Source organism: Xyrauchen texanus, chromosome 6 (assembly GCF_025860055.1).
Source record: "Xyrauchen texanus isolate HMW12.3.18 chromosome 6, RBS_HiC_50CHRs, whole genome shotgun sequence".
NCBI lineage: Eukaryota > Metazoa > Chordata > Actinopteri > Cypriniformes > Catostomidae > Xyrauchen > Xyrauchen texanus.
The window spans coordinates 12,234,241-12,258,822 of NC_068281.1; the positions used below are offsets into that span (position 1 = coordinate 12,234,241).

At 38.0% G+C, this 24,582-nt stretch overlaps 1 protein-coding gene across 1 annotated transcript in view; it reads right to left on the bottom strand.

Annotated features, from left to right (window-relative positions):
* Positions 1-1,897: 1,897 nt before the first annotated feature.
* LOC127645630 (ephrin type-A receptor 3-like) overlaps positions 1,898-24,582 on the bottom strand; it is a 217,892-nt gene continuing 195,207 nt past the window's right edge. Inside the window, exons 12-17 of the mRNA XM_052129301.1 lie at positions 17,685-17,746; positions 15,273-15,482; positions 11,042-11,191; positions 8,472-8,665; positions 6,557-6,694; positions 1,898-5,536 (exon numbers count right to left, since the gene is read on the bottom strand). Coding sequence (XP_051985261.1) covers positions 5,437-5,536; positions 6,557-6,694; positions 8,472-8,665; positions 11,042-11,191; positions 15,273-15,482; positions 17,685-17,746 — 854 coding nt within the window. The 3' untranslated portion in view covers positions 1,898-5,436. The remainder of the gene's footprint in view (positions 5,537-6,556; positions 6,695-8,471; positions 8,666-11,041; positions 11,192-15,272; positions 15,483-17,684; positions 17,747-24,582) is intronic.

Sequence of the window (24,582 nt, forward strand, 5' to 3'; positions counted from 1 at the left end):
GACCCGAGGAACCGATCGTCTAGTCTTGAGGGCTGAGGGGGGGGGGAGTTCCGGTCCATCTTGGGTCAGCCTCAGACTGGGCGAGCAGACCCGAAGTTGGTAGCCCTCGCATCGGACCCGGACGGGGGCAAACAAGCGTGTTGGGGGGGGTGATTCTTTGGGATTTACCCAGCAAAACCACACCCGCTGCATTTCCCAGATCGCGTTCATCGCCAGCCGCGCCGGCGGAATGAATGAAGGAAAAGAAGGAATGGTGCGGCTGAAGTGGCTTTCCCTCGGAGGAAGGAAAGAAGTGACCGCAACGTTTCCATGGTCATGTTCTCGCAATGAGAACATGAACATTCATAAACACTGTCTCAGTGTGATTGCAGCCCAGACACGTGAGGCAGCGCCCATGACTGTCAGAAGCGGAGAGATATCTGCCGCATCCATGAACTACACAAAGGTGGAAAGGCATCTTTAAAAAGACGCCAATGTGTACTCTTTTAGAGAAAATTCTCTTTTAGACGTTATTTGCTCTTTTAGAAGCGCTGTCAAAGCGCCCATGTGCGCAGAGAAGAGAAAAGCCGTAATGTGCCATATGATCAAACAAGCAAATCTCTGCAGACGTGAGTGGAACAGTAGTGGAAACGTCAGCTTGCTGAACACACAACACCTCTGCTCCAAAGAAAAATCTGAATGAACAGCAGTACTGCGCCCTCCTTTGTACCCATATGTTCAGGGGAGGGACATGCAAATTCCGTTCGGCAATTTTTAATTGGCCTTTTCTCAAGTTAGACCCCTAGTGTCACTACATCGACACAATGTTGAGTGAGTGACAGAAGGGGAACCACTTTTTTTTTTGAGTCATGTAGCCTCATTAAGATTTTGACTTTCGATTTGCAAATTTAAAAAAAATGTATGATTGAAAATAGTAGTAGCATATAAATTAAAGGTGCTGTATGCTATTTTTTCATGGAAAAGTATGCAAAAATTTGTCATACTCCCTCAAAGATATTAATGAAATAAGTGTCCTAAGATATCTCACCGGTCTCTGTGACAGCTGTAGACTTTGTAAACAGCAAACAAAAGTGTGTCCACGTACCACGGACATTGACGCTGAGGGCTTGTGCCACTGTTGAATTTGACAGCCACAGGAACAAATAATGCTGCTCTTTTGCTCGGTTTTGGTCTCAACATTATCTTTGGAGGGCGGGTTTTGGAATTATGGGGCTAGGCTAATTCAACGGCTCAGTCAAGTGAAAGCTTTAGAGAGCTAAAATCACTTACATCACCTTTAAGTATGTATGATAACAAATGAAGAAAAACAGCTTTAAAATTGATATTTTATAAAATTGCTTTTAAAAATATGTTTTCATATTTCCTAACTTCTGAAATATCTTGATTTGGGGTGTAAATATTTGCTCTGACAATGATTAAATTCAAGTGCTTTTAGATTGTGATTCAATTCTTTAAAGTTTCCCTGCACCCGGGCCTGGGTAGCTCAGTGTGATGCTGACTTGAATCCAGAGCATGTTGAGTGACACCAGCCAGGTCTCTTAAGCAACATGGGGTAACCTCCTTGTGGTCGCTATAATGTGGTTCTCGCTCTAGGAGGGGCACGGAAATTTACACCTGGAAGTAGATTGAGGGTCAAGATTTGTTCAAGATAAACTAAAAAAAAGAAGGAAAGGAAAACAGGGCAATAAATATTCTGGATAAGAAATAAACTCACAATTAATTGGATATTCTAGTATTTATAAATTATTATTAAATTCTGTAATGCATTTACACCCCTTGTCTTGAAGTTTTGGGATCAATATATTTGTGTCCTGTGGAATCTCTTATTAACAATAAATAATTATATGTACATTCATAGACAAAAAGGAAAATAGATGCAAAATCTTCAGGTGAGAAATTAAAAATATTAGCATTTATTACAGCAACATGAATAATCTCAATGCGTCCACCTTTGCGAGTTCATAGAAACCTGCAGTGTGAGGAGAGATGGGCATGTAGCTTACAAAAGAACAGAAGTCATCTCACAATGGATGAGCCACAATGGATGTACAGAGCCAGGGCAGAAAAAAAAGACAATATCTTGATAAAAAATGTATAAGCAGGTTTCATTATATTAACAACATTCCACATCCAGCCACTAACACTGTTTAGTCACACAACCATCTGCCTGATTAATTTGGTGAGCGCATAGAGTATATACTGTAGATATTTCTTTAATTAGCAGATTTATTTTCTTTATTTATTTATTTAAAAAATTTGAAATTTGACATGGGTTTTTATTAACGTTGCAGTAGCAGAGATTGGATCTTATGTTTTATTGATGATTATTAAAAGTGACATCATCATCATTACTTTTTATTGTAGTTTCGATGGGAACATGTACCTTCACATGTATCTCTTGCATACAGCCAATTTTGCTACATCAGCATGTTAACTCCCTAGATAGAATTTAAAACGAGATTCATAAAAAAGGAATTAATTATATCCTTTTGTATCACACATAGATTCAGTTTATTAGATTAATTTCTTTAAAATGAAATATAAACTCGATTGTTTAAGGAAGCTTTTTTTTATCTCTTAAGATATGCATGAATAAAAAATTAAAACAAAAACAATTGGGTTTCAATGGTTTAGTACGTCACTCTAAATTGTCATTGCTGCTTTAATTAGGGAAACTAAAGGGGCCTTATATCATAGTCTTTATGAATATGCTGTTTCAGGAATTTTACCATTTTAATTAAATGATCCTGTTATGCATCCTCTAATGACAGATGATGAAGAATTTTCCTTTAGATCATGAAAAAATAACATAGAAAAATGCACTTTGAAGGAAGGAACTGTGGTCCTGTGCGCTTAATAAGCCCATATTGAATGTGTTGCTCTAAGATCTACAGTATCTAGACCTGTGTTTGAAAAGCTCTGATACTCATTATTCAAAGCAACACAAGGAAAACTACAATGAGTGAAGAGCAGCTTGTTCTCAGCTTAATAGAGTTAAAAAGCGATGCTCTTATCTTGCAATCCCTCGCTCGCCTGTGTTGTTGTTTGCAGGCATAGCTTCAGACTTTTCCCCCACTGTCTCCGATGGATCGAAGCAATGCATCCATTAGCTGGTGCAATACAAAAACTGCTGTAATAGTGAAAACAACACATTTAAAATTGTCATTACTGCTTTAATTAGGGAAACTAAAGGGGCCTTATATCATAGTCTTTATGAATATGCTGTTTCAGGAATTTTACCATTTTAATTAAATGATCCTGTTATGCATCCTCTAATGACAGATGATGAAGAATTTTCCTTTAGATCATGAAAAAATAACATAGAAAAATGCACTTTGAAGGAAGGAACTGTGGTCCTGTGCGCTTAATAAGCCCATATTGAATGTGTTGCCACAGAATTCCACAGATTTCCATGAATACAAACATATTTTTATCATTTAAACTCATAATAAAGGTTTTGAATAAATTACTTTCAAGTGCAGAAAATTCAGCTCTGATTTACCATATATACATCCAGTTGGCTTAATTCCACAGATTTCCCACAAGTAACATGAAAAAATTAGTTAGAGTGATGTACTAAACTATTGAAACCCAATTGTGATATAAAAGAAATTACAATTTGAAATTACATTGGGGCATCTTGATTTAAAAGACAACAGATTGTATGAATATCTCTCTGTACCATAACTTTCAGTCTTATTTATGTATATATTTAAATAAAACTGGTAGACTTCTACTTTACAGAACAACCTCACTAGTACAAAAATTTATAGTGCAGAAAATCAGTTTCAATAAAGTTAGCATAAGGAATTAAGTTCAGTCAAATAGATTCACAAACGTCTCTCTCAGTCCCTATACCACATGTACACTTCCTGTAAGAAAGCAGAGGATCCAACACATTTCTATACTTCCGAAAACAGCAAAACCAAACTGTTGAGCTGGGCTTTAATATCGAGCTTGAGTTACTCAGTAATGCAATGATAAATACTATACACATTATACTTCATGATAATGTCTCTAGTGGGGAGGACGAGAAAAGAGAGAGAACCGCACAGTTAATAAGGCATCTAAAGTCAAGCAGCTAACGGCACCACTTGAGTGAAAAAAAATTGCAGTCACTGTCACCTGTCAATCAAAAGATGAAGCTTAGAATCCATGCTACATTCCAGAGATCAGTTATTATCGCACATCGGCAAATGGTGGTGATAACACAACATGACAACTTTTACCTCTTCATACTAGATAAAAGTATGTCATTACAAATATTCTATTTTTTTTTTTACTTTGTTTTTTTTATCAACACTGTACATTTTATACACTATAGTACAATAGTATATGTTGTGGTTGTCACGCACTATAGCTACACAAGTGTAAACGTAAGGATGATGTGAACATGGTGCATGATGTGCACGAGACGGAGAGCACATGAATATCTCTACCACTTCATAATGACTTTCAAAGTTGTTTTCAGTGGAAATCAGTGAATCTGATGTACAAAATGTTTTATTCTGCCCCAGTAAACCAAACCATGGACTGCAGCGATAAAAGGTTTGTCCTGAATTCACCTGGAATCTTTGAAGCAAATCGACAGAAATAAAAGTTCAATTTTCATTTTGCTCTAAGATCTACAGTATCTAGACCTGTGTTTGAAAAGCTCTGATACTCATTATTCAAAGCAACACAAGGAAAACTACAATGAGTGAAGAGCAGCTTGTTCTCAGCTTAATAGAGTTAAAAAGCGATGCTCTTATCTTGCAATCCCTCGCTCGCCTGTGTTGTTGTTTGCAGGCATAGCTTCAGACTTTTCCCCCACTGTCTCCGATGGATCGAAGCAATGCATCCATTAGCTGGTGCAATACAAACTACTGTTGCCCGTTTTGGATGAATATTTGATGCTGCATCCTGGTGAGAAGCCATCAGTCCAAACATTGACTCAAATATGACTAAATAAATATACTATGAACATCTGTTATTTGACAGTGGCTCATAGATGATATTCTACTACATTCTCCCATATGGACGTTAAAAAATAAACAACACCCCTCCTTTTTATCTGAATAACAGTTCAACCTCTGAAATGCAAAATATGTCATATATGGAATGCATTTGTAGAAACACAAGCTGTGAATTTTCCGCAAATGTATTTTTGTTCCTGTTTATGTTTCACTTTTACATTTCGTGTTTTTAAAATCTGTATGCTGATCTGATATGTCTTGGCCTTGTCAAGCGATTGCAGATCAGTCTCAGTGTCCCTCTGCTCAGAGGAAGCTTGGACATGCATGGACGGAAGCCGGAGTGCTGACAATGGATCATATGCTGAAAGATCCAGGGTGGGAAGTGCATGGTGAAGCTGCGGATAGGAACTGTTCTGGGAGCCGTGGCTAACTATCTCAGTCTGAATTCCCTCAGGCTGTGGAAGGTGCTGGAGAAGGCCTGTTATACCTGCACATGTGTCCCTTGTGCGTGCAAACTCTGGATGCTGGAGAGAATCTTCTTCTGGTGACCGACCAGAGTGACGCCCATCTTGCTTAACTCACTGAAGGGAAAAAGAATATATGTCATTAAAAAAATGATTCAAGACATCACACAGAAACTGTAGTACTGAATAGAGTTCATCGATTTGGTCAATAAAGCACTGATCAAGAGAACAGTCTGTTTAAAAGCACTGTCATCACATAACTTACTAGGCTTAAAACGCTGGGTTTTTAGCAATGCAACAAAAATGGAAACAAATTGATGAAAAAAAAATCTTGTCATAAAGCACTTGGCTTGGGTGTACAACAACATAACTCTCTGCTTAACCACCATAGTACGATGCATTGTTGGAGAAATGAACTAGCTTGTCACTACCTGAAACCGTAGAAACTATAATACATACATAATTCGAACAATGTTAACTCAACAATATAGAGCTGTCATTACTGACGTTATTCACAATGGAGTCGTGATATGAAATTATAATAGCTCATTTACACATACACCAGAAAACCAGAGCGTGAAAGCTAATCTGGACACAAAAGTGTTGTGTACTGTGTAAAGCGACAGATGTATTGCACTGGAATAGTGGGATACATACATGGACATACATACATGGACACTCTACAAAAACATTTAAGAATGGCACTTATGCATTAACATGGTCACATACGCTGTGTTCTCCGACAGAAACTGTGTGTTTTAAATCAGCTTTTCAACAGCCTTTAAATCCTTAAACGGCGTAAGGAAGGCTGCATTTGCATTTACATGTAATTTCTGAAAGGCACTTTCTGAAAAGAATTGCCATTTGTCAAGTTAAATGTGTGATTATATGTTTACGTTAGTTACATTAAAGTGCCCATATGTTATCAGGGTAAAGTCAGTTGAAACACACTGGGGCTGGGAATGTATGTAATGGACTGTATATATATATATATATATATATATATATATATATATATATATATATATATATATATATATATATATATATATATATATATATATATTAGGATTTTATAACATCTGCTATTATTTTAGATAGTTATGGTGAACACTGATATGCAGTATGCAGTCTTACCTCAAGCTGATGTATAGTATAGAGTCTAGAGAAACATAGCCCGCAGTGGCAAAGTTCTCTTTGTACTGGCCCATACTGACGGCATCTAGCCATTCATCCACCGTACTCACACTGATTTCAGGGGTGGTGGGATCTTCCCTGGAAAGGAAATTAAATATGTATAAGTTGTGCTTTGTTTCATTACTTAAGTACTGATAACAGAACTAGAAAAGATTGTTCTTATAGCACAAATCGGCTTTGGAATCTATATATGCCAAGCATGGTTTCCCCAATAACTAAATTGCCTTAAGCTTCATCCTATTCTTATACAATTGTTTTCTCTTTGATTTTACAGGTTGGTAAAGGTTTAGAATTAGGAATAGGTTAGATTTAGGGCTATGATTATTTATAAGGAATGCTCCAGGACCAGCAAAGGATGTTGTTCCAAGGGCATCTGCGACATGTTCCATTATTTTGAGTCACTTTGGCCCAGAAACACATTTTAAGTTTTGAGCACTAAAGTAAAATGGAAAACTTTGCCAACATTCCAATAATTATATCTCTGCAATGGCATTTGGAGTAGAAATGGAATAATTATATAGAAAGTGTATTGAAAGCTGAGATTCCCCTTAAAACTGGGTCATAGTGGCACTAAAAGACTGTCACATTTTTCTACTACTTTGCATTGTTACAGTCTATATCTAATGAAGTATCCGTCTTAATGAGAATGGAATCTTATGGAGCTCCAGGTCAAGTTAAAAGATTTTGAGTTCCCTTTCTGTGCATCGTGACAGGCGAGTCAGGTCCACACTCCTGTGAGTGACAGAACTATTTGAGTGAAAAGCGGGGGTCAATTCATTCTCCAGAGCTGGGATGTATTTAACGCCCTCTTTCTTTATCTGTTCTTACTCTGGACAATGAACGATAAAATGACTGGCAGCTTGGGCTGTAATCAGAGAGACTACGATAGGGCTGAGGAAGCATATCGATATCTCATGAAGGGGTCTGACTCAGTGGCTACACGGCTGAAATCTGAACTTTGCTGCCTCCTCTCCTGCTTTCCTGACAAACTGCATGTGAAGGAGAGAGTCTGCTGTCTATCTCATGTCAGGTTTTACAACAGGGGTTCAGGCTATCTTTTCGACAGTGTCTCAGTGTTTTTACAAAGCTAGAAGATGAACTGTATGTTTGCTGTAAAATGATCAATGCTGCTAGTTTGGTTATATTAGACAACATGGAGTTTATCGGCTTGTTGTTTCACATTAAATGAAATATTGGAGTCAAAGCTTGGTTAGATTTTCTCTGGATTTATTTATGCTTTTATTTGTTTTTATGTATTTCACATTATTTTATCAGTATGTCAGTTTAAAAGAGTCGATCCTTTGGTTTAACCTTGTGCTATCCCCAGCACCAGACCTCTGTGAACAGACACACAGTGCATTTCCACTAGCCTGTGAAGAAAAAGATCAACTTTAATTTACTGCGAGATAAACTTAAGCCTTTGGTATACTTAGTTTTTCCATGTTGAGCACTTTAGCCTTTCAAAGCGAGGCAAAAAGAACTGCACAATACGACTGCTTTGGGATAATCTTTAGTACAGTCAATGGCAGGTGCATGTACAAACAACATGTGTGTAGAAAAACTGGGCTATACGTGAACAGTCTTCATGTTCTGTGCCTTTAGTAGAGCATGAATTTCCATACTGGTCTGAATTGGCTTGTGCTGTTTTGGTGCTGGTCTAGCTGGTGGACTAGCACAGCCATGCTTTTAATCAGCAAAATTTTGCAGATTAAGCTGGTTGACCATGGGTTATCATGCTAGTTAAGCTAGTTAAGAAGCCTCATGGGGACTCCAGCATCCAAAACACAAAATATGCTTGTGTCCAGATATGTCAGACTTTTCAGCAGGGAAGTAAGAGTTCATATCGGTTTCTCACCACACTGAGCTGTTGGCCAGCTCTTTCAGGCTGTTGGGGTTGCGAATCAGGTTGTCAAGGGTGTTGACAATCTGCCCAAATTTGGGTCGTTCACTTCTACTCTTCTCCCAGCAGTCCAGCATCAGTTGATGGAGAACCACCGGGCAGTCCATTGGAGCTGGAAGCCTGTAACCCTCATCTATAGCTTTTATGACCTGGAAACAGATGTATTCGTATTACTTCTCATTTAATAAACACTCTCTTTACCAAAGCAACTAGCAAGTGTCTTTCTCAAGTGCAATTCTTGTTACTTTGACCTTTTTTAATTTTGAACCAACAACATTTATGTTATAAGACCAAGTGCTCTATTTTCATGAGTGCGCAAAGTGCAGAGCTATGTGCAACAACTGTCCGCAATGACTGTCCTCACCATTTTATCCAATTTTCGTGAGAGCACTAAGACTAATTAAAATTGTTGTGCCTACGCAAAATGCAAGTGGGAGTGGGTGGAAGTGTTTGCACTGTTGTGGGTGTATGCACTCAGACTGTGGGTGTAATGTATGGTAATGAAGTTTGCTGTTTTCCTTATAAATAGTTCATTGCGCTAAGGTGTTTGAAAACCATGTCTTAATGCAAAGTTTAAACTCAGTTCCTGCATTTGCAGTTTGGAGATTACACCAGCAGGTGGTAAAATCATTTCCAAACTCTTAAAATATAGTGGAACATAAGATTCTATCCCTGACAATCAGATATTAGTCTTATTTGAAAAAGAAAAAAGTATGTAATTTGTGTTAATCTATCTATAGGTCATGGTTTATTTTTGTATTATTATTATTATTATGTTTAAATTTACAATTGTATTTATGGTATAATTTGTAAGTCTAAAGGTTTTTTTCCACCTGTTGTAATAGGGATTTTTAAGTCACTGCAAAATGTGCTGGTGGAAGAAGTTCGAGAGAGTAAATTGTTTGGAATTTGGTAGATTATGATTTTTTGACCACTTATTTTGAGTTATTTTCATGTTATTTTGAGTATTTTTTCATTTCGTTTGAAGAGTAATTTCAATTTAGAAATATTTCCAGTTACATTTTTATCGTGTTTCAACAAATTAATTTAATTTATCAAAATCGACTGATAGAAGAGAAGTGCATGCCAATACAATCACTTACTACCAGCCATGATTTGTGTGTCAATATGAAAATTAATAATACTAACATCCTCTGTAATTTAACAGATCCTACATCCAAATTCTGATGAGAATCACATTTTCCATGTGTATGAAAGGAGCCTGTCATAGATATATGCTTTTCTTCTAATTCATTGCATACCTTCCATTTATACTGCCAACTTCTTAGAAATGTGTTGTCTTGGTTTATATCACAAGTGCATGAGGGAATTAACCATAAATGCAGACGTGGAATAATAACCAGAGAAAACCTCAGAATTATTATGCACTTAATTCAGCCCATTTGCGTGTTGCACATGCGATTTTGCCAAATCTACTTTCGCCTAGACTTAGTGCATGCTTGCACAAAAATACCAACATTTTATGGCCATGCCCACTACTTTGTGCTTATGACTTATGGCATAGCGCTGTGCTTAACGCTAGCACTCTCAAAATAGGGCACCAAGTCTTAAACCAATAAGCCACACCACCTTGTTTTTTACCATTTTAAATTCCTAGATGGACTTAGATGGCCAATTGTTTTTTTTATCACCGGTCTGATAGAGCAGTTGGTTATTGTTGTTACTGAAGGTAAGTAAGTTTGACCTGTGTTTGTCAGACAAGCCAAAACCAACGAGAAAGTGCCTAAAAGATACTTGTAAAGGTTAAAATGATACCAGCAACTAATAATTTAAGATGGTCATGATGCCTCCCCCCCCCCCCCTTTCAGTAAAGTAAATTGAGATTTCTATATTAATTTTGATGCATTAAAATTGCTGTACTTTTGCTGAGTTTGTCTATTGCATGGCCCAGATCTTTGATACAATAACTCAAACTCACATTACAGCAGACAAGACTACAACTCAGTAGTACGACGCAATTCCTAAATGACTATAACTCAACTCTATGGTTAAAACAGCTCTTGTTTTTACATCAAATGGAATATTTTTACTTTTTGTGAAGAGAACTTTGCTCTTTAACACAGATTTCTTTGTTTGAAAGTGTGTTCAGAAAATGTTAATCTTTATCATTTTCAGTGATGCCCTGAAGGTCTTAAAGATTTCTCTGACGTTTCCTCTCATTGTAATAAAAGCAGAAGTCAGAAATGGTTAGCATAACACAGCCGTGAGGACTGAAGTGTGTTTTAACTGGCTTGTGTAAAAGACTGCAGCAGCTGGAAAGCTCTCTTTTATTAGGCTCCTAAAAAACATTTGTCATACATGCAGTTTTCTATACAGACATCACTTTAGGAATATTTTACTCTTTGAATGTTTGCAGGGACACACAGCTTAAGGCTATGTGGCTTTGCAACCCTGAGAGGTTTCAGTGGAAATTATATTAGTGGAGAAATTAGTGGAGCAGCTTTCAATTTAAACAATACACACGAGAACATACTGTATGCATCCAGTTTCTCAAGGACACTTACGTCTTGATTAGACATCTCCCAGTAAGGCCTCTCTCCATATGAGATAACCTCCCACATGACGATGCCATAACTCCAAATGTCGCTCGCTGAGGTGAACTTCCTGTACGCTATAGCCTCTGGGGCTGTCCATCGAATAGGAATTTTTCCACCCTAAAAAAAAAAATTACAAATAAGTAGAGACTTAAAAAATAAAAAAATATTATAATTTATAATGCCAGCCTAAGATGGTTTTCTGGTCTAAGCTATCTTGGCCTAGCTGTTACAAAGAAGATGGTCTGCCCAAAACTCCTCTAAAACCATCAAACCAGACCAGTATAACCAGTGCAAATCAGCTTGATGTCCGTCTTAGAACAGCTCCTCCTTAAGACGGCTTCCTTGCTAATAAAAACATCTTAAACCAACCTAAGCTGGTTCATTGGTCTTAGGTGGCCTCACAATTTTGCCAAGCTGGTGCTCAGCTAGTTTAGCTAGTTAACCGACTGGTCTCCCTGCCTGACAGCGTAAAAATGTCCCATAAACCCTATAAAACCACCAAACTGACCAGCCTGATTTGGCTGAGAGACCAGCTAAAACCAGCAAAACCATTTAGACTGGTTTAAAATGCCAATAACCTGAATCCAAAACACAGCATGCGGCATGCTGGTCTTTTCAAAAGAGATCTCTGAAAGGTATTACAGGATAGGTCAGATTACTTAACTCCCAAAAATTGAGATGGCAGAAAAAAACACTGAAATTAAAGAGATCCATCAAATAAACCACATCCTAAGTTATACTTAGATTCATCCTACACTGAAGATGTTATAAAACAATATAAATGTTTAATCACCTTAGTTCTTTCTTCATTTGTTTTTGTATAATCGATGATAAACCTGAGCAGGCTGGTAGACCAGCTAAAACCAGCAAAACCATCTTAGGTTTAAAAAGGTGTTTTTTTTTTTCAGCAGGAATACGCCTTTCTTACAGACTACAGTACTGCGACAGCCCTGTTATAGATACACAAAATACAGATCAAAAGGCTGTTTTTGTTCTTTCAATTTCCACCACTGTGACGAAGTCTATATTTCCCTAAATGTCTTTTTAAATAGCTGCAGTCATTGGGAGTTAATCTCTGCAGTCAAAGTCAGACAAAAGACAAACTGGCTGTACTCTATATAGATATACGTGAGGAGCGTGCCAAAGAGCTGAACCAGGGCCCATGGGGTAAAATCATTTAAAGAGAATTTCAAAAAGCAATCTTTACAGTTTTTTTATAATTATATGAAGTCACGGCACATAAACGTGTGCCTCGCGTGGCCTGGAGAGTTTCATCTCGTCAAGATTTCAGCACTTTAAGTGATTGGGAAAGGGGCGTTGAATGTCAGAGTTATTTTAAGATTTCCTCACCACGCTAAACACACATTTTGCCTCACTCTCACACAAAACCCTGCTGGAAATTCCATCTTGAACCAGCTAAGACCAGCAAACCAACTTAGGCTGGTTTAAGATGCTTTGTGCAGCAAGGGGAACATGGTGATTTCTAGTTGGTCTAAGATGGTCCTTTGCTGGTCTTGGACCATCTTGGACCAGCAATAAGCAAGCTTCCAGCTGGTTATACCAGCTTAAGGTTGTCAGGCTGGTTTTTAGAACATGGTGGCTGGTTGACCAGACCATCTTGTGCCAGCTAAAAACCAGCTTGGAGAAGCTATTGACTACATAATGACCAGCTAAGACAAGCAAATGGCCAGCTTGGACCAGCTTAGACCAGCTAGAAACCATTTACGGTGTTCTTAAACAGTGTCCAGCTTGAGCATGTTATAACATCAAAAGTCAATCTGCAAGTCGGTCTGCTCAAGGTTGTTGAAGCACTACCCTCCTGTGTTCATAGTGATAACTGATTCACCTGCTGAGTCTATGCTTTGTCCACCCAAGTGGACACCAACAGCAATGCCCACACACAATCACTCACCCCTCTCTTGCCCTTGGCCTTCATACACATCAACAGCGTACTCACCATTTACAATTGTGAGGAAAGGGAGAGAGGGTGCTAAAGAGTTTGGGGGTTTTGGAGGCTGTTGTCCTGTCAGAAAGGCATGCAATTACTACATGCTGGGTGGACAGATAGACCCCTTAGTGGAAAGTCAACTCTCTCTTGTTCCCTGACACATTGCTGTATATTTCTCTATTTATTTTTCCTTTTCTTTCTTTTATACAGCCAAACACTTTCATCGGACATGATAAACATTTTAAAATATTTGGAAGACATTGAGAATTTCTGGAACTATCCCTGCAGGAAATACCAGCATTAATTGGTCCAAGAAATTATATGCTGGTTAGTGCTGGAGTGGTGATGCTCTACCTGGTCAACCAGCAAAGCCATGCTGTTCACCATGCTGTTTTTGTGAAGCTGGTTGACCAATCTTGCTGGTCGAGCTAGTTAAGAAGCCTGGTGGGGACACCAGCACACCAGCATCCATGCCAGGATCCAGCATCCAAAACACAATATACAGTATGCTGGTGTCCAACAACACTGGTCTTTTAAACAGGGATGTCTCAAAGGTCTCACGGCATGCGTTAGATTTCTGAACTCCCCGAACATTGAGATGGCAGTAAAAACTGTCTGAAAAAACACTGAAATTAAAGAGATCCATTAACTAAACTATAACTTATGTCAGGAGTGCTCAATAGGCGGACTCTGGTTTTAATCCAGACCGAGCTCTAAATCTTTGTGCTAGTTTTCTGACACCTGGCTAAGCAATTGTGTAAGCATACACGTCTATGTGTGCAGAGAGGGAATAAAGCGCATTCAACGCAGAGAGATATATTTCTCTCTGGAGCAGAAATAAAGCGCATTCAGCACTGTGCGTTTTATTCCCACTCCACGCGCGATGCCTGACATGAGGTGCCGCATAAAGCATACTCTGCTGTACATATGAGCTGCAGGTGTGGTTAGTTTACCATAAAAAATTGTAATGTGGTGCCTTTAGACTATAATGTCCCCCCTGCCACCACCATGCTTCACTGTAGGGATGGTATTGGCCAGGTGATGAGCGGTGCCTGGTTTCCTCAAGACATGACACTTGCCATTCAGGCCAAAGAGTTCAATCTTTGTTTCATCAGACCATAGAATTTTGTTTCTCATGGTCTGAGAGTCCTTCAGGTGCCTTTTGGCAAACTCCAGGCAGGCCGTCATGTGCCTCTTACTGATGAGTGGCTTCCGTCTGGCCACTCTAACATACAGGCCTGATTGGTGGAGTGCTGCAGAGATGGTTGTTCTTCTGGAAGGTTCTCCTCTCTCCACAGAGAAACGCTGGAGCTCTGTCAGAGTGACAAACGGGTTCTTGGTCACCTCCCTGACTAAGCCCCTTCTCCCCCGATCGCTCAGTTTGGCCAGGTGGCCAGCTCTAGGAAGAGTCCCGGTGGTTCCAAAATTCCATTACTGCTCATTGGGATCTGTGCCTCGATACAATCCTGTCTCGGAGGTCTACAGACAATTCCTTGGACTTCATGGCTTGGTTTGTGCTCTGATATGCACCGTTAACTGTGGGACCTTATATAGACAGGTGTGTGCCTTTCCAAATCATGTCCAATCAACTGAATTTACCACAGGCCTACTCCAATAAAGTTGTAGAAACATCTCAAGGATGATCAGTGCAACAGGATGCACCTGAGCTCAATTTTGAGTGTCATGGCAAAGGCTCATTTTTTATTTTTAATACCTTTGCAAAGATTTCAAACAAACTTCTTTCATGTTGTCATTATGGGGTATTGTTTGTAGAATTTTGAGGAAAATAATGAATTTAATAAATTTTGGAATAAGGCTGTAATATAAAAACAAATGGAAAAAGTGAAGCGCTGTGAATACTTTCCAGATGCACTGTATATATATATATATATATATATATATATATATATATATATATATATATATATATATTGCTGCCAGTGTGGCAGGTAAAAAAATATATATATAAAAAAAGACACATAATTTCCTAGCCATATAACTACTGACACCATGTAAGCTGCTAATTATTATCTGGACCTTTACTGGGAAGACAATGCATAGACCGGCCCTCTTGGAACTTTAATTGAGTACCCCTAACCTAAGTGATGCTTAGATTCATCCTGAAAACAAGATGATTTATAACAAAAATGACACATTTTAAATCAGTTCAGCTTTGTTCGTTAATTTTTGTAAAACAGATGATAAACCACTTTAGAATCACATATCCTTAAAAGAGATAAGGTCATTTACCCGTGTGGTGTATGCAGCTTCAGGATCATCCTCTAACACTCTGGACAGGCCAAAGTCAGACACTTTACACACCAGGTTACTGTTGACCAGGATGTTGCGTGCTGCCAGGTCACGGTGGACGTAGCTCATGTCAGACAGATGCTGCATTCCTGAAGCGATACCACGCATCATGCCCACCAACTGAATGATTGTGAACTGCCCATCATGATTCTGGTAGAGAAGAGGGCATTTGTATTACATTTGTGAACTTTTTCGGCTTAAACATGTGCTTAACGCTCTTCAAAATAAAGGTTCTTCAAGTGTTCCTGGATGCTGACGTTTAGTTGGACCTGGTGAAATGTCCTCAGCAGCATCTTAAGAGTTGCTTTCTGTTCAAATATTTACATTATTAAGTCTTAATGAATTTTTCAAACACTCCATTTTCACTCTTCCAATGGTTTTGCCACCAGTTCTCTGATTCATTACGCAAAAGACTCTGACCTCTGGTTTTACAGCTCTTTCCATAATTGTTTTAATGTTAACAGGGCTTTATTAGTGTCAAAACATCTGGATTTGGTGCTTCTGTTAGCAAAACAAAAGAGCCCAGACATCCATTTTGCCTCAAAACAATCTCTGCAATGAGCAATTAGCCCAATGTCTTAATCTCCATATCTGGGCTGTACAATAATCTTGTTAAAACCTCACTTTTGTCCCCCCGAGCATTACAAATCTCATGCACTTGTATTTCATGCATCATATAGTGGGTAAGTTAATTACTCCGTGTTTTGTGAAATGTGGACGTTGATTGATTGTCTGGCCTGATCAACTGAATGCGATCAATCTAGCAGCAGAAGCCACACTATACTTACAGTAAAAGCAGAAAAAGTGGTAGATACGGAGACAGAGAGAAATGTTTTGTTTCTGTACTAGTAAGTAGTGCTTAACTGATCTGTCCTCTAATTAAACACATGTAGCTGGGTGGGCGAACTATGAGCTATTAGCCATAAAACAGACCCCATAATTATATTAGCTTTTTATGTGGGCTAAGGGGGTATTTATGGGCTTCATTATGTTCGCTGCAGAGAGATCGAAAGTCTCAGACAGGCCCTTTATTTAGGGGTGGGGGTGTCAGATTTCATTTTCATTTTCTCAAAGTGTAGGCAATTAAAAAGCATCCCGACTTAAAGGAAAACGTATCAGTGCTGCATGTAATACAATTTTGTGGCCAATCCACTGGGTGACAAAGTCAGAAATAAATTAGCGAGGATTGTGGAAGAGACGATATGGCAGTGGGGTGGACCGAGCATCCCTTCATTATAAATCTACTGAGTTCATTCACTCACTTTCTGTCTCTATACGAGACACATTTGTCACACGTCCGCTCATACATATGCTCAAGGGTTATTATCGTTTTCTAAAACTAAGACCAAAACTATTGATTTAAAAATAATTGTGTAAACAATTTGAAAAACACAACTAAATAAAAAAATTGTTATTACTGTAGTCATCTCTCTATTTTCATGTGGCAATTGAAAATATCTGTCTTAATAGCAGAATAGTGGGTGATGCATGTTAATTTGACAATTGTGCAGAAAATGCAAATGGTGTCCTGCAAAATCCACTTCAAATGTACAGTATATATTCCTGGAAATTGTATTTGTCCTCAGCTTTCTCCTTAACTATAATCATAAAAGAATTAAAAAACACATGTTCCAAGGTTATCGTTTACTAAAACTAATATGAAAATATTGATTAAATAATACTGAATAATATTGATTACAAATTTTGTTAAGGGAGATACAATAATTAATTGATAAAAAATATAATAAATGCAAAACAATAAATAAATAAATGAAAAACTAAAAAAGCAGTGGTTAAAAACTGCAACAAATAAATAAAGTTGCACTAGGGACTAATTGATTAACTATGAAAAACTATACTAATAATCATGACTAAAAATGTAAGCGACAGAGACTATTAAAAATAATATAGAAATGAAAAACAATATTATAAAAATACAAGGACATAAAACAAAATAGAAATGTGTCCATGAAATAAAGACTAAACTTTGTCTTAATCTCCATTGCTAAAAGTAACAAAAACTAAATTTTAAGTAAATTTGAAAATACTCTTAAAATAGAAACTCACTTTAAAAATAAGAACTCCAATAACCTTGGCATGCTTGCTCCACAATAGACAGGAGCGAAAACCCTAAAGAAAAGTGTGCTACCTGAATCCATGCTGTGTCTCCTCCAAGCATCCATTACATGCTTAATTTCCCCCCAGTAATAGACTTTCAGGGAGGTGTGCATCGCTTATACCCTTGAATGATGCTCATTTATTGAGTGTAGGTAATTAAATGTAAGGCAGCATCTTTAAATGGCATGTGAACATCAGTATGGACTTGTGCCATGGGCATTTTGCCTTCCTCACCTTTAGAAAAGAATCCAAAGATCCATTCTCCATGTACTCTGTAATAATCATCACAGGCTTGCCTGTAGACACAGAACAAAAAGACAGAAAATACAAGATTTACCATCGCAGCCTAGATGGAAGGAATAAAAAAATGTCTTAATAGATTGATGATTCTACATAAAGCCACGCAAAAATAAATCATGGTAATGGCGTCATTAATCCTTTATCGCTGAAATGCTGAAACACAGGAATGGAGGAAGAAGAGAGGAGGCTAAACCTTGGCCACACTCTCAGTTTCTCTACAGCCCCATTATTCAGCATGACAGACCTTCATCAGAGCCTTCCACTATCAAAGACAGCAGTTAATTAACCCCAGCTAATTCACTGAGAACCAATTAGAAAGCTTTGTTGTCATGATGGTTGGGCAGGACAGTCTGTGAGAGCCGGTGGCAGGGCTCCACACCTGTTTTGGTAGGCACAAGCAGTGATGAATTGTTGGTACCAAAAGCCTGATTTCCTGTAATCTCGACACTTTCCGTTTTCCAGGACGCACTGGATTTGTCTTACAAATGACCTAGGATCCAATCCAGACTTCAAGCTGAGAAAATGAGGTGTTAGTCAATCAACTGAATGTAACAAGTCCGCCCTCTCATCACCTACATGAGCAATAGTTGGACAAGTATTAATTTACTGATTAACCTTATAAACACACACATACTCGCTTCCCATATGAGATCAATAATGGAATAGCCTTCAGCATTCATAAGGTCTTAAACATAAATTATTCCAAAGGTAGGCAGCAAAATGATGCTTGCTTCTAAGGGATTGTTCACACCAAGCATTTTTGCATTCATCTGCAAAATTCGTCTTTAAATCGTTTTTCGATGTAAACGTGTGGTAGACAGAATTCTTTGACCATTGCGCTGTGTTCTGCAATGTTTTAGTTTCTGAGTTCTTCAGAGAGTAAATAGTAGGGAGAATGCAGTGAGGCTACTCACTAGGTATTGACCATAAGGCCTTGTTTGAAAGCCGATATCGAAAATAAAAATGTTCCACTGCCGTAGTGAGTCACAGTTAACAGGCTCTGTCATTTCCTTCTCAATCCTCTGACCTAAATACTGTATATCACTCTCAGGTCACAGAGAGTTCAAATGTTTAGCAATCTTTGTTTAATTTTACAGACACATCCATGTAATGGTTTGACGGAACGAATCAAAACGTGACCACTGAGAAAAACGAATATGTGCCTGTTGATTAGTTGGGCCGTCTGATTCTGGTGGTATACAGTACACCATTCTTGCCCCTGTTAAAAGGGAATGTATATACTATATACAAAGCATTTTTTCCAAAGCTGATGCTTATGGAAAGGTGAGTGTGGTACATGTAAAGACATGGAAAGCAATGTGAGGTGAAAAGAGTTCAGTATTTGAGATAGCAGGAAACTGATTCTCATTGGTCAGTAGTCAGTCTCATATAACACAAGCCTCATGGACAAGAAAGTCTACCTGCAGCCTCGGCCTTATGTCTTATTCTCATGAAAACTGAAATGGATAGTTCACCTGAAAAAAAAATGATCCTCTCTTTTAATAATCATATTCCTTAAAAATGCAAGCATTACATGGCATTATTTATCCTCTGCAATTTGAACACCAGGATACTTCTTTGTTGACAGCTAAACATCTGCTAAACTAATTGTAGCTTTGCCATTTTGTTTGTATTTTCCGAACATTGGACAATGGAAAAACTTGATAGCTGCAAGTATGAATATAAGTATCTCAAGCTAAAAAAGCCAAAGAGAAATCAAAACAACAGGCCACAAAAAGGAATCACGCAATCAGAGACAGTATGAGACGGGTGACTCATACATATGAATGAGAGAAATCGTGACACTGAACATGGTGGCTGTGGGAATGTAAGTCTCTCAACAGATAAAAGGTCCAATCACTTTTTTGGATAGACATCGTTTGTCTGTTTATTCAAGAATATGTACACACATTAGCTACAGCAGCCTCAAAATAGTATTGTTGTGTGGTTTTGTCATGTCTAGATGTATTTTATTTTGAAATTCTAGTTCCTGTTTCATGTCATTTGGTTCCCTTGTCATGTAATTCCACATATCCCTCCATGTTCATATGTCTTGTTGTCATTGGTTTATTGTCTTATCAGTTCTAGTTTGTCATTGGTTTAAGGTTATTCGTCGCGTTATCTTGTTTATAGTTCTGTCTGTTTATTGGTTTTCTTGATATTGTTTTACCCAATGTCTGTGTATTTAACCCCTCATGTTTGCCATTGTCTCTTGTCAGGTATTGTTGATGTAACCTTGTTTGCTAAGTTTAGTTTAGTTTAGTTTAGTTTAGTTTAGTCTAGTCAAGTTTATGTTCATGTTCATGTTAATAGTTTAGTTTAGTTTGACTATAGTTAGGGTTTTGGATTTCAAGTTTTTCAATAAACTGCACTTGGGTTCTTCATCTTCACGTCAATGTCTTCATCATTGCCAGTGCCAGCACATTGTTACAGGTTTAGGCTAAAGAGCACATTTTATGATACCATTGTTGTCAAATTTTATTGCTGATTTGAAATGTTATTTTATCATAATCCTGACCAATATCAGTGTTTGGTCTTTCCCCATTCAAGTAGATAGGAACTTTACTTAAATCAATAGAAAATAGCTGCAACAACAAGTTTCGAATAGGCATGCAGAGTGACTTGACTTGTCTTTCTCAAAAACAGAAAAAGTAAAAAGTCTTTGGTTACTTCCCCTCAAAAATAGTGCCTTTTCTGGCTATACAGTATATTGGTGTTTAGATATATAAGTGCTTCGTTGTGGCTTGTTGTCCCTGTCTCTCTCAGGGACATGTAAACAGCAGCCATGTCAGTGCTGATAAATTACTTTATCTCCACTCTGGAATACTGAGATATGTGCTCTAGTCAAAAGACATGGGAGGTGTATGTGTGTATATACACTAAGTGTGTGTGTCTCTATGTGTTTGTGAAAAATGGATTTGATCACCCCCTCAGAGCATCACCAAGGCAACCGGCTGGTTATAAATCACCTAAAATTAAATCACTATCTCACCAAGATAAATGCCTTTCTCAACACCCCCCAAACCACAAGCCACATGTCTCGTCCGAAAAAAGGAATAAAATCCAATTCCCTTTTACTTTTTGGAGGCAGAATAATGTAGCTGTCAGCTGGAGAGAGAGAGCGGAAGCGGACGGCACTCTACTACATTCAGGGAATGGCACAGAAATTGGTGGCCTGGTGTCACTAGGCCTGCATGTATGTGCGTGACTGCTCTATCACAGAGATGAGCGAAAAAGCTGTTGGCTTTCATCCTGAAAGAGCGGGTGGCCGAGATAGAGGATCAGAGAAGCTCCCAGCAGCCTCCCGGAGCTCTGACCTCAGGGTAACAGCCTACGGAAGAGACTGCAAACTATAGGGGTTGATAAAAATGCCTTTGTGATTCAAGATGGCTGCCAAGGGAATGAGTGGTTTGTTAAGCTCCACTTTCCTGGTAAACTTTTATTTAGCATTTTTTATTGTATTTGTTAGTACTTTTCTACTTTTAATCAATGCGGCAAGTGAGTGTTCAAAGTTCATTAGAAAACAAATCAACAAAGGCAAAGTGATTTTTACTGCCAATATGCTGTTGTTTGGTGCTGGCTTCCAATAATTACCATGACTCAGTACTGAAAGATAATCAAACTCCATCACCTGATCAGTGGATTGTGACTACAACAGAACAGACAAAGTTATACTGCTGTGGATATGGACATTATATTTTATACACATGCTGTGTACAAAACAAATAGTTGCAAAGCAAAAAATGTACTTAAAAAACAAAGATCAGACAAGCAAAAGTGGCACAAGCTGCAAACTTATTTGATTTCTTGCTGCTGGACGGTGACATACATCTAAATCCTGGACCTGCTATGGGAGAACAACTGAGTAATATCTTCACAAGTTCAACTCATATTAAACCAGCCAGACCAAAAGGGAACTTATTTCTTCAAGGCATGCAAGGAAATGCTGCATAGGTGTTTGGTGCTGGTGAAGGCCTAAATCCGCAGTGTCTGTGTAAGAGAAGTGTTGGAGATGTGGTTGGGTCTGTGTGCGCACTCCAGAAAAGGTTGTGGATACGCTCACGCATGGCATAGCGGACACGCTGTTCCAGGCGCATGTAGTGTGGTTGGTGGAGGACATACAGGTTTGGATGGGTGAAGTCGGCAAAGGGTGCATGTGCAGGGACTACTGAAACACACCATTCACTGAGGTCAGTGACGGACAGATGTCCAGCAACGATAAAACAGAAAAAACACTTCTTCTTTCAAACTGTTACTCGTGCAAAAGTACTGTGGGACACTAAATCGAAACCAATAGGAATTCTAGGAGGACACTTAAATATTCTGAGTTTACTCCTAAAGTTAGATCAAATTAATTTATTGTTAACTGAATCAAACTTAGATTATATTTGTTTAAGTGAAACATGGCTTCAGTGCAATACTTTGACGAGTAGGATAGATATTCTTGGGTTTGTTTGTTTTAGAAAAGATAGATCATCGGGCATGGGTGGTGGGACATTAATTTACATAAGAGATATATTTAACTGTAAGAAAATGTAATTAAATACTACACTTGAGTGTCTAGCCTTAAATGTTACACTCGATTCGGGGATGGTTTTGCGGGGTAGATCCTCACGAACCACCCGCCCCGGCCAGTCTGTTTACTCCCTCGCCCCCCCGAACCGAGGACTTCAAAGAAGTCCGCTAGTGTAGTTTCACTCGACACAATGTTGAAGTGAGCGACAGATGGGGAACAGTCAACATAACTTTAATGACATAAATAAAGTTAAGAAAGAAAGACAGACAGACAGACAGAGAAAGAGAGAAAGAGAGAAACACTTGTCTCCCAGAAAATTCCCAGAAAATTGGAAAAAGCTATTATTACTCATTTTTTATTTTTTTTATCTGGTGATTCCAATTTGGTCTCAAATTAGTGTCCAACTTTGAATTTTTCATGTCATGTCTAAGGGCTTAGAGAAGATAATGGAAGAACAATAATAAATCACTTAGAGTGTAATATTTTCCTTCAACCACAGCAGTTTGGTTTTAGGCCCCAGCACGCTATGATACTGAAAACTGTTATTTTTTGGAAAATGAATCTTTTATTAACAATAAACTAGAAATACCCCAATGTTAAATTTTAGGTCCATTGCTTTTTAGTTTATTTATAAATGTTTTGCTGTCACGATTCCCTTGTTGTCTGCCCTGGTTTCACTTGTCTTTGTCCAAACTACATTTCCCACAATCCACCTGCCGTCATCACTGCCATTTTGTGTCATTGTTCACACCTGTTAATCATTTGTATTATCCTGTCCTTGTTTATTTAAGCCCTGTTTCTTGTTCACTCCTGGTTGATCGTTGAATGTTGTCAAGCCTGATCTGTGTTTCCTTGCCTGAGTTCTTAGTTTATGTTTGTTTCCCCATCGAGGGTTTTTCCCTTTGTGTTTGTTTTGTATTTTGTTAATAATAAAGAAGCCTGCATTTAGATCTTCTCTCCTCGCTGCCTCATTCCTAACATTTGCCAAGTTGCTGGCCAGATATTAAGTGACAACATCGTTTTTTTACACATCATCTAAAAAACCAGCAAAGACTGCTGAGATTTTAAATGCAAACTTAGAGGGGATATGGCTCCAAAATATCCACCTCACTTTGAACATCAGAAAAACAGTTTCTATGTGTTTCTCTAATAGAAAAGAAAAAAGAACAATGAAAATTAAGATACAAAATAAAGAAATAGAAGAGGTAAAAGAGTTCAATTTCTTAGGTTTTACTTTAGATTGTCAAATCACATTTGATAGACATGTAAAGAAACTTAGATCAAGATTAACTTACATTGTATCGAATATATTAGACAGTGCATTTCAAAGCAGGTGGCTCAGATCTTTATGCATGCAATGATTTTGTCTCATATTCCATATTGCATTACAGTTTGGACTCAAATAAGTGATTCAATAAATTTGTCCTACATCAAATTGAAGTATAAATGTATCCCCAAGAAAGCCCCACAGGTATTATGTAAATTGCTAAATAGACAGGATGGTAGTAGAACAACAAGGAGCACAGCAAAAACTATAGGGTTGACTATCACAGAACATCTCCTTGTAAATGGTTTGTGCTTTCTGTGCCCAATGATCTCTTAAGAAACTGGAGTGCAACAAAGTATTTAAAAGTATACATTTTAGACTCTTAGTATATGAACGTGTTGCCCTTTTGACCTGATGAGGTTACAAAGCTGCTTGCAGAGAGAGCGTGACACAGGATATCACCCATGTTCATACTTTGCTGAGATCATGATATTTACGAGCGCTTGGCAAGATTGAATGCACAAGCTATTCTGACACTTAAACCGCAGTTTTCGCACTTCAATAGGTCACACCAATATTACCTGACACTTTGAGTTATAACCTCAACTTGTGCAGAACTCGCTGTACCAAAAAAGGTTTCTTGGTACAACGAGTTCACCAGTTCTGGGTTTAAAGACCTTAATTAATCTTTGACTGTCAGACTAACATCTCAACCCTCCAGCTCTTCGCATCTGATCTCCAACTTTGAGGCCTCATATTGACTCTCTGTACTTTAACTTTTTTCTATTTACTTACTTAGCTCATTAGACTTTTTGTTGTTAAGGTTATTCCAGGACTTAGTCCTTGGATATATCCTTAAGATATATCTACTAAACACTTATAATCAAACATTTATTTTCTTAGTATTGCATTAATTTTCAGTATTCATTATATAATTTGTATTTATTTATTAATCTTTACAAAGTAAAGTTGTTATTTCTACTACAAATCATCTGATTTATTGAAGTCATTTCCATTTGCTGGATCTCACTGCATAAATTGATTAAACT